At 41.9% G+C, this 11,805-nt stretch overlaps 1 protein-coding gene across 1 annotated transcript in view; it reads left to right on the top strand.

The window, feature by feature from the left end:
- Positions 1 to 3,334: 3,334 nt before the first annotated feature.
- Positions 3,335 to 11,805, top strand: part of trim71 (tripartite motif containing 71, E3 ubiquitin protein ligase) — a 35,599-nt gene continuing 27,128 nt past the window's right edge. The window contains exons 1-2 of the mRNA XM_044171498.1: positions 3,335 to 3,654; positions 4,536 to 5,270. Coding sequence (XP_044027433.1) covers positions 4,536 to 5,270 — 735 coding nt within the window. The 5' untranslated portion in view covers positions 3,335 to 3,654. The remainder of the gene's footprint in view (positions 3,655 to 4,535; positions 5,271 to 11,805) is intronic.

Below are 11,805 nucleotides of genomic sequence, written 5' to 3'. Positions count from 1 at the left end.
TCTGGTTTAAGGTCGACATTATTCAGACCTACATGCTCTTCAGTGCCTGAAGCAGTGGGAAAATGTGTTTGTAGTAACTACATTTAAAGCCAACACAACACAGCCATTTACATATTAAAAAAATCGGCTGATTGGCTCAAATGCATTTTCTCAGTTCATATGGTCAGATGAAGTCAAAGAGCTGTATGTGGCTGGCATCAGCTGCCTCTCTTTCTTGCACCTCTTTCTTCTGCATAAGGGTGTTACAGAACCACCAGGGGGAAGTACTGGACTGTGGTGAGACGAGTGGGAATCAGAATCAGCTTTGTTGGCCCAGTATCTGAACATGTACAAGGAGTTTTTTTCGTTTCTCAATGTTATGCACAGTTCCAAGAACAATTTTCAGGAAGAGAGATAGGAATATGCATACAGCTAAAACAATGACAACAAAGATAGGTAAACATTTAACTAGAATGTACATACAAGTATAGGTGAAAATAATAGATGTGTTAATAAACAAATAAAAAAATATTATTTATATATATATAAATAAAAAGCAACAATGAGCAGCAACATACAGTGTCTAGATAGAAGTAAAGCATGATTGGCTAGAGATGTACAGGTGATAATAATGTATTATAAATCAATTATGAAATGTTTATACAGTCCTTGGAAATGCTAAAAGGAGGAGGGGGACTTAAAGTAAACACCATTCAGTCAGATGATATGAGAACATCCTAACTTGTTCAGAGCGGGGCTGGCTTAATCATGTTGAGACCACCCCGACGCCTCAGGTCTCTCAGTAACCTTGAATGCCCTCCAGACCTCACATCTCAGGGCGGATGTTGCATCTGTCATATGATAGAATGAATTCTTCTTCAGACTTAAAGAATAGTACTTAACACACTGATTCTGCAGCCAGCGTCATATGGACTCATCAGCTGCTTGCAGTGGCTTCGCGAAGGGCCTGCGTGAAACATTCTGCTTTCTGGGGAATTCCTACGGGAGGAATGCTTTCTCGCTTTGACTGTCAACATAACCTCTGGCATGTTTTCAAACAATTCATCCTTTTATCGTAACCTTGCTTACTTTGATCACCTTGCGAGGTTGCTGTAAATCAACTCACCATTTCCCCTTTTTGTCCGGGTCACTGTTGTTCTTCCTTCAGCCCCCGAGATGAATGGAGTCACATATGTGAACTATGTCAAATTAAGTTAGTCAAGTGTCTCATATGATCTCACTCAGATAATAATAACTTAACCCCACAGTTTTGACTCCTCTTTGGATTTTTCTGCTACTGCTTTCCATAGTCCCTCGCTTTATCCTCCTTTTATTAACATCTTTAACATCTTCTTTATCCACTGTGGATTCTGCCAATTGACAGAAAATTAATCAGTCATGTTATGACTGAATATCTTTGGGTTTCGGACTGTTGTTCAGGCAAAAGAGGACAGACATTTTAAATACTTCACCCTTGGTATTGAGAAATTATAATGTGCATTTTTTCACATTTTTTTTCATAGTTAAAATGATGAACTGATGAATAGAGAAAAAAAATCAGCAGAGTAAATGATAATGAATATAATCGTTAGTTGCAGCCCTAGTGGCGATCACCCCGTGGTTTACTTATCAGTAATACCTATATGTTTTACATGTTATTTCTAATGTTCTATGTCTTAATCTTGTGTTGTGTGAAGGACAAAGTTCCAATACAGCAGAAAATAAAGTTGTATTGTTTTGTTAACATTTACTACAGAAAGAGAGGACAAGGGAGATTTTTACCATGGCTGTAATGTATACAGCTCCTTCAATAATGAATCAAAAATTTGTTTAGATGATTAGCCAGCCTGGTAAAATATTACTTTTATATGCATAAAAGCTGCAACAAACAAAGCCACTTTCTCCAAAGTGAATGAACAAATGATAAATTCCTCCATATTGTCATCATTTTCATGTCCAGGAAGTAAAGACAAGGCTTGACATGTGCTTATGGTGTAGCCAAATGCTTCTAAGATGTGAGATGGCTGGACGATAAACATGGAGAAAGATGCAACCTATAGAGTGACATAGCAGAACGACGTGTTGCTGCAGTCTTTTCTTCCTTCTTTTCTTTTTTCACTCAAATGCTCATTTTACATGACTCCTTGTGCTGAATAATAACTTAAGGGGTTTTGAGATGAGTTCTCCCAGTTTTACAGCCCTCTCTTGTGTTTCTGCTCTCACCTTTGTTTCAGAAAGAGGGAGGTAAGCAGATCAATACCCTTCCATATGCCAGGACTCAGACACAGACCACTGTTTACTCCACCATACTGCATGTTGTCCGAGTAGCGCATCACAGAAATTATATATATCTCCATAAGGCTATATGTATTTCCAGCAGCTGACTGGTGCTATTTATAAAAAACCTTTGTATTTGGGCCCAAAATGTTCTCATTCAGAGTTCAGGAAATCAGATGTATACATAAAACAAGATGATTTCTTACATAATTAGTCAATATGCATACAAAATTTACTAATCTGTTAAACAAATTTTTGAATGTCGAAAAAGCAATATCTTGTCTGTGCTAATTGGTTATTTTCCTTATCTTATTGTGTTTTTGATATGTTTACATTGCGAGATATTTCATAGGATCTATTTACCAGAAATAATAATTCTTAGATAGGCTACACTTACTTGAAAGCCAATTGCAAGGAAACGTTTGTAGTAATTGGTCAAATCTACCTCAAATACATTTTTATAGAAAATAAAATGACAAAATGTGTAATGGACCATTGACAGTCTATGGTTCCCACTCTCCACTTTAGAAAAAAAAAAGAAGGGCTCATTTCAATATTATTCTCAAGATATATAAGTGTGATATGAGAGGTTTCACTTGTTAAGCTCACACCCTCAGTGCAGATTAAAAAAAATAGTAGATGACCTGGAACAACACTTTAAACACTACATACAATACAAAGTAACTTTATTGTCCACCGTGATGGACACTTAAGACCACAACTTCAATGATGTAAATATTCTTAGGCCTTTACTGGGCAACTTCAGTAGCCATTAGCTAACCTCCACCAGTCCAGCAGCTGGAGGTCTGGGGTTCACTAAACCTTTAAATAGGCCTACTGTATGAACGTCAATCATAATTAACTTTATGTGCTGTTTATCCTGGGGGAACAGTAAATTTAATAAAATAAAATGAGTTAATAAATGGGTTTTATCCCATTTCATTTAATTTCCTTGAACTTTTCCCATTCTAATGTTAAAACAATTAGATCCATTTTTAACTGGGGGCAAAACTGTTTGCACCCCACGTCACTCACAGCGGACTGACGCCGTGAGCAGTCGCACGCACACATGACCACACTCCTTTCAGTATCGGGAACGAGCGTTTGGCGCACACACCCCTCTCCTCCCTAGGGCGGAAGTGGGATCATTTTTTTTTCTCAGTCGGATAAGAGCGGCTCGAGGAGCTGCAGCTCGAGCGACACGCGCCCACCTTATGTTTATGTCAGTTCGCCCGAGAGTAAACAACGGCAACACCAACGAAGTAATTAAGGTCCATACGGTCGTTGGACCGAGTTTTTTTTCCCGGTTACTTTCCACGCTGCCGGAGGAAAAGCCCTGCGCATTCCTCCACGCAGACAGCCACAGAGGGAGACCAGCCGACGGACTCAACGGGGAAGGTGAGCTGGAAGCGGCCTCTTCTGGACCGGTGAATTCACCCACAGAGGCTTGTGGTAGACGTGCTGTCTGATGTTTTGGCTTTATTGGCGACTCTCTGTGTTTGGTTTTGGTGCCCCAGTGACCCAAGGCATACTATGAGGTCGTTGTTTTGATGAATAATTTACGGTCTCGCTGTCCGAGGCTCGAGCTGCGACTACCAACCGACCGTTGGCTGCGCCCGACGCCGTCTGAACGGGCCCCGATGGTGGACTAGAGAGAAACGCCACAACGACAACACGGGCCCACATCGGAGAGAAGAAAATTAAACAACATTTTAAATTCTCGTCTGGGTGCTGTTTTGTAGCGCAGTGCCCCTTAGTCATGTTGCCGAGTCAGTGGGGGAGGAGAGACGGAGCCCCCAGTATTTCAACGCCGACCCAGTATCACTCCAGTTTCGGGTTTATTTTATGAGCCTTAACGAAGAACCATCGGACACCTTTTCTCCACAGAAACGCCAGCATCGTGCATTGTCATTTTGTTGGTCTTATTTGAAAGAAGAACGCGGATGCTCCCCCCCCCCAAAAAAAAATACGCCTTACACAACTGAATTGATACGATCTTAACAGCCTAAGTGTTTTTCTTTTTGTTACCTCAGAAACAATCCTTGAAGAACTGGCTATCTCCTTGTTTTGCATCAGGTCAGAGTTGTATAATACAGAGAAAAATCTAACTCGATGAGCACCGCTTTCACTGTTGAACTGACCTTAACATCTCATGAATCTACCTCAAATACAGTTTTTTTTCCTACACAACACAACGGGCCGATGTGTCCCCAAATGAATACCTCAACCTTATTGCTGCGCATGTTTTAAACTCAGCCTGTGTTTCGGTAACGCTGCAGATGGCTTCGTTTCCAGACTCGGACCTGCAGACGTGCCCGCTCTGCAAGGAGCTTTGCGGCTCCTCTGCTCCTATTTCCTCCAGCTCTTCTACCTCCTCATCTTCCTCACATACCTCGTCCTCCTCCAGCCAGACAACCAGAAGGCTCCACGTCCTGCCCTGCCTCCATGCCTTCTGCAGGCAGTGTCTGGAGGGCCAGCGCAGTCCCGGGGACCCGCTGAAGCTGCGGTGCCCCACCTGCGACCAGAAGGTGTCCATCTCCGAGGCTGGGGTGGACTCCCTGCCTTCCTCCAACTTCCTCTTCAGCAACCTGCTGGACGTGGTGGTGAGCTCTGAGGAGCAGATCCAGAACAAGAACGGCCACCACCACCGAGGAGGCTTAGGTGGAGGCTCCTCCGGCTTTCATCTCCCTCATGGAGGCCTGCTGCACCCTCACCACCTGGGAGAGCCTCAGTGCAGCTCCTGCGATGAGGAGAACCCAGCCACCTCCCATTGCCTTGACTGCCAGGAGTATCTGTGTGACAACTGTGTGCGGGCGCACCAGAGGGTGCGGCTGACCAAAGACCACTTTATAGAGCGCCTGGGAGAGAACCTCCACCTGGGCCGGGTCAATGCCACCAGCAACCCAGGGCAGCCAGGGGTGTCGGTGTCCCTCTCCCAGTCCCTGCAGAACAACTTTGCCCTGCTGTCCCTGTTCCAGGATCGCATGAACTTCTGCCAACACCATGACAATGAGGTGAGTAGAGCATAAGAATAAAACTTAAACCACTGCACCTGGGAAGACAGAAGAAGGGCTGTATATGTTCATTCATATTAATAACACATTTTAGAAATGAATTGGAAATATATGCATGTCACACATAAATACTTCATCTGTTGTTGACTCATTTTAGGGTGTCTTGCATCTAACTCTACCCTACTGGCCCTGTGGTGTTAGTAGTGTAATAACATTATATTTATTGTACACACACACACACACACACACACACACACACACACACAACAGAATTCACACACACTCCTATAGTGTAATAGCATTATGTGTGTAGTATAGAACCATACTGGGGGCCATATGGCCTTAGGTTCAAAGGGAGATGAGTGGCTCTTCACCTAGTTCCCTGGAGATGAAGAGGCACGTGTGCTGAGCTGGATTTATGTGCACACACACACACACACACACACAGACCCTGTGTGCACGCACACACTTATAAGCACAGACACATGCAGAGTCTGGTTAATCTGTACCACACCATCCATTCAGGGCAGAGAGAGGCCCCTGTAGTAACTGCACACATGTTTCTTCAACTGTTAGAAGTCCTATCCATGGACATACTGTGGAGATCTAGCTTTTCTCTGATAATGGGAAAGACAAGTTGGAACTCGGGGCCCAAAGTTCTTTTTTTCTTTTGCATCATGTGATCTGGGCAAAGTAAACTACAAAGGGCTGTAAAACAGGAAACCAGCCTTTTCTTGGTTTAGTCATCTGGTCAGGAAGAATAACAAATAGCATTAGTAAGGGGTGTTGGAATGTCATTTTTGTACCACTTCTGGTTTCTGTTGAGGAGCTCTGAGAAGTTCTTGGTGTTACCAGCAGCTAGTGACAACCAATTGTACTCGTTTTGATTCCCTTGTGAAACGGAAGCAAGTAGTTGTTTTCTATGTCATATTATTATAAAATATTATTTATATGTAATTCACCTGGTACGTTTATTAGACTTAATTTCAGCACCATGCACAGTTCAGAAAGCCTGCTGCCTCTCTGCACATTGTGGCAGTGTTAGATGTTACTGTATGAGGTCATATTTATTGCGATTTATACAAGCCTTGTATTTACATTTTTATCTTTGGTAGATTAATGGAAAATCATGTCAATGTTTTGAACAATGAAAGGGAAAACATCAGCTTTCACCAGATTTGGCCCACAGGCCACTATTTGAAACTGCTGTAAACTACAACTTACTTTTGTTCTCTGAGGTTTTGTAGTTTCTTGCCGTATCTGCTTAGTGTTACATGGCAGATATAGTATTCTTTGGTGACAGACCTTATTGTCTTTCCCTGCCTCAGATCATCTGATGTGTTTAGTTCTCATTACAGGGTTAGTTGTTAACTTTTTTAAAAGGCACGCTCGCACCACCCAGGCACAACAAAACCCTTTCCCCCCGCTGCTGAAAAAAATCCTAAAGGAAACACTGCATCTTCATAAAGACTTTTTGTAACATTTTAAGTTATGCAGTGTTTACACCAATGTTTGCCAGCTTGCAGTCTTCTTCTTCCTTGCTTTTGCAGGCGCATTGCTACGCTTCTTGGCATGTTACAGCCACCTATCAGTGAAATCGGCAACAGGAATGTGTATTGCTCTTCTGTGGATCCTTGTTCATTTGCCCAAACAAAACGGGAACCCACTCCTAAAAACACTGCTCAATAGCATCATTAGTGGTCAAAAACACAGTGAATGATGTATTTTATCATTCACTACTGTATTTTATTTCTCTCTCTGTGAAGAACTTTGTACTTTGTTTTGATAAGTGCTCTATATAAATAAAGTTTTATTATTATTATTAAAGTCAGGTTCACAGTTATTTGGCATTTGTTAAAATGTGCTGAATGTAAATAAAAATGCAGAGATATCAATAAATGAGTAACTGTCTGCAGTTTTCAAAACATTAATTAAGTGCACAGTCACAAAGACCCAGTTCAGATTTCCAATAAAAAAATTTTTTCCGTGCCCCCCCACAGTCCATTGCCAGTAAATAAGTGGGTTCAGTTTTCCAGTAAGGGCTTCATTTCCCAGTAATGCCTGACTCGCTCACTGTGCTTCAGCCCTGGGGGAGGGAACGAGACAGGAGAAGGCTAGTCTTTCTTTACCTATGTGCACTGTGCAAGCGGAGTGATTGTCCGTCACCCAGCTCCACATCCATCATATGTTAAAATGGATTCTCATATACCCAGTCTTTTTGAAAGACCAGTTTTGGCCTTTTTACGATGTTCATATTTGGTAATGATGTGTCAAGTGGAAATCCTCTTAATCTCAGTTTGTTCTGTAAATCCCCAGTTTGCTTATCCATAGCAAATTTACTCAGTGCACAAGTTGCACTTCTTACTTCTTAAAGGGCCAGTATACTCCATCACAGTATGGCTGTGTCCTGTCCGTAAGTCTTGCTACCCTGTCATTTCATTTAATCAGATTGGCAGTAGTGCAAAAACAGTTGGCTGGTTTGTTCAGTTATTCTTTCCGTGTTGTTTTCTGTCTCTGGGATATAGACTACTGACTAGTTAATTCCTCTCACGCAAGCCCAGAACATACATGCATGTCTGCAGTCAGCTGGCCATCAGCTGTAGCCTTTGCTGTGTATTCAAGTGCAACTCTTAACAGAAGACACAAGGCACTACATCCGCTTTTGTCTGGGATACTTCTTTGAGGTCTGTGTGGTGTGTCAGGGCCCTCATACCAATATCAGAAGACTGGGTCTGTCCCCTCTGCAGTGTTATGTAAGCCTACCAAGGAATTTCTCCTCTTCCAGGAGATTGGTGGCGACGAGGGTTACTGCTCACTGCTCAAAGACCTAGGCCTAAACGACAAAAAAGATTTTGTTTGTTAGGCACTGTGGAAGTGTTCAGTCCGTTGTGTCTAAAATGGGTACTAGATCAAAAACAAAATCAGAACAGGGCCAACTAAATGACTAATCACTTACCTCCTTTATATGCATGTGGATTTTGTTGGCCCACAAACACCATGGGCCAATGGTCATGAGATTCGGAAAAGGGTGCAACAAGAAGAAATTTAGCACAGGTGTAATAAATAACATTACCGATAGCTGCATTATACTTGAGCTGGGCTCACACTACAGGAGTTTTGGGCCGATTTATCCCCGATTCACCCCTCCTAAAAATTAGAGGGGAAATCTGGTCTGGGACCGTGGTTGGTACTGATGTTTGGCCCAGATTATCTGGTAATGTGAGGGTTTTACAGATCCAGTCTTAAACCTCCCGAACTGCTCGCATACTCATCGGGGCCGCCCCGATAATATCAAACATGTCTGATATTTAGGAGTTAAAATCTGGATGATTATGTCAGTACTTTCCGAGCGGGACCACAAATGAGAGATAAGTCTACAAGGAGATGGTGACGCTGACAATGTTGCCAAGCAGCGGTAAACATTCTAGCCCTTTAGGCTAACGTTAGCTAACAGGCTAACAGTTTAATAGTTCAGTATATGTTGACATATATTAAAACTGACAGTTAAAATCTCACCTCCAGTTCTCTCTGAAGACTTGACAACCCGTATTGACTGCATCTCCTCAACCATTTCCTCACCCACTCACTGTAAATCATAACGTTACCAAAGCAAGTTGTTGCACCACCTCCGTCTCCATTTTTTGTTTACGTCTGCTTCCCCATGAGATCATGTGAGGTAAGTCATGTCTGACAACATTAAAGCTAATGTTATTTGACTGATGACCCCTAAATGATACAGTCCTACATTGTATCAGCCTCAGGAAACTAGCTAGTTAGCTTCACAGTTTGACATGATATTCTGGAGGTCCCACTCAAACTTAAAATATTTATACGATATGTTCAGTGTCTACAAGTTGTTGGTCATTTGGACTACACTGTTACCTATAGTCAGTTTTCAAGTCATGTCAGTTTAATTTATATAGCCAATATCACAAATTTTCCTCAAAAGGCTTTACTAGCTCTACAATGTACAACACTCTATCTTTACACCCTTGATTTAGATAAGGAAAAACTACAAAAAACAGACATTCAAAAGATATGCAGAGTAGACAGAAATAAAGATAGTAAAATTACATTATGGACATTTTGTCCTTTGGCCAATTTAGAGTGTTAATGTTAATTGGCTACAGCTAATAAAATTAGCCAACAGCAGTTTTCATTTCAACTGGCGACATTGGCAGCTGCTGGCTAAAAGTATGAAGCCTCTATACAAGTACATACATAGTGCTCAATCCAGTTTTTGGAAATTGAAATCATCTTCAAACTCAGGAAATGTGGTAAGACTCTGATATTGGAAAAACAGGGATGGTGATACTTTGACAGGGTGAGACATGCTAAATCTCTCACTTTATGTTAAACTTCATCAACTGTAATAGAGAGAAAAGTTGTTGTTTTTTTCCCCTCATGGAGGCTGTGGAGTGAATATCACGTTTGTTTGCCTTGGCTTGAGTTTTCTCCCAGTTCTCTGCACACAGATACATCAGTAATGTTTGAGTTAACCCATTGTTAATTCACATACTTCAATTGAAGATCTTTTTGGAATAGAAAATAACAGAAATTGTAGAACCTCATTGATTCCCAAATGATGGAAACAGAAAGATTGACGGTGAAATGAAGGGTGTCAGTTGCAAGATAAGGCTTCTTAGGCAGCAAAGGACCTTGGTTACCCACTGATAAGAATAGGCACACATGAGTGAATATGTTGGCCTACTTAATCAGTATAAATGTCAGTTGTTACTCATCAAGCACTGGCAGTGAGAGAGGGTCCCACGTTGTGTGTGTGTGTGTGTGTGTGTGAAGTGGAAATGGAAAATTGGATTACATCAAAGGAGTGCCCTCTGCTTGCTGTGATGTCACCCTCCAACATACAAATACATACGTAGCTCCATCTGAGACAGCTAATGATATGATAATCCTACCAAATGTCATACTGTGCTTTAGATTAAATTGTTGTCACTATGACACGATAACTGGCTGTGCACGTGTGTTGTGTCTCAGCAACACACACACACAAATAGTCTCTATATAGTAGGGGTCAGGGGGTTACTGAAGCAGACTGAGAGCGGACAGAAAGTGGTTGCTGGGAAATGAGCGCCTACAATGCATCGTGCTTATAAGGATGAGGTGAAGTTGAACTAATCGGTTTGACGGCCTACCAATGCTGTTGTATCTCCTCGGGGGCCATTTTTGTCTAGCGTTAAAGTCAGGAAGACAGTGGGAGGTTCAGTTGCAGTGGGAGGTCTAGGAATTTTATTGTAGTTTGTCACACATTTCCACAATTCTACTTTTCTTTGTAAAATTTTACTCCTCTGTTTTGTAGTTCTGTGGAGGAAGACTATCACTTAAAACATATGCTGAGTTGGCTTTGTGATCACCAGTTTTACTCCCCCTCTTTGAAGCTCGCTAGCAAAGAATGTTTGTAAGGAAACCTAACCCAACACTGACGCTGATACAAGGCCAGAGGAATTCCTGTAACTTGAGTTTATACCTCCTGGGCTCTCTTCCCCTTCTTTCTCTCTCTCTCTCACACACTCACTCACTCACAAACACACACACACACACACACTCACACACTGGGTATTTCTTATGCCGACTCCTGCCTTTCTCATCAGCACTCTCTGTCTGCTCTGTGTCAGGGACAATGGACATTATGGATGCAGAAAATCTCCTCAACATGATTTAGCAGCTGTTGCTGTTGAGGGGCAAGTGATTACATTTCATCACTCCTGGAAGTATCTGTATGAGTGTGTGGCAGCAGCGTTTTCCTTTCTAAGACCATCTCCCATCTGTTGGTAGTTATCCTCTGAAGAGGATTTTAGTGTGAGTGAGTGTGTGTGTGTGTGTGTGTGTGGTGTTTCCACGCAGCCAGCAGAGTAGATTATTTGAAGTTGGGACTTCCAGGGTTTTAATGTGCAACATGTGCCCAGTAATTGGAGAGCATTCCCTGTTTCCTTTTGTGTTGTGAATGTGTTTCATGTAGGCTAAGGGGGAGTGTGTATGTGTGTGTGTCCTAGCTTTGATGTCCATTTGAGGACCTTGGGCCATATAAATTTAATGGATAGAAAGGAAGGCATTTGTCACATTCTCTTTGACAGCAGGATTTAAAACCCATTCAGAAGCTGGAACTTGCTATTTCCTACTCAGTGGTTGGGCACAAATAGGGTTTTAATTGGCCATTATTTGACCTCACTCAACGGGATTGCGCTGTTAACACATTTCACGTTAAAGCTGGCCTAACCCGAATCATGTATGTGCAAGCGCACATTCCTAGTAGATAACTTAACCGGAACATCATATTTCTGCTGTTTACCTCGCGATCATCAGGATGGAGGATAAATGATTGTGATAATTTTCCAGATTTGTAAAATCCTTCCTTATAGTTTTAGAAACCACTGTGCAGTGTTTCTCTGATAAGCCTTCAAACTCATGGATCTATTACTCAAACTGACCTTCTTGGATCATATTTCATCATCTCACTGGTACCTGAAACAACACACTCCCACCAATGTTGTTTTTGATATAAACGCCTTGAAAA

This window comes from Siniperca chuatsi, linkage group LG17 (genome assembly GCF_020085105.1).
Source record: "Siniperca chuatsi isolate FFG_IHB_CAS linkage group LG17, ASM2008510v1, whole genome shotgun sequence".
NCBI lineage: Eukaryota > Metazoa > Chordata > Actinopteri > Centrarchiformes > Sinipercidae > Siniperca > Siniperca chuatsi.
This window is presented reverse-complemented; position numbering and strand designations above follow the sequence as displayed.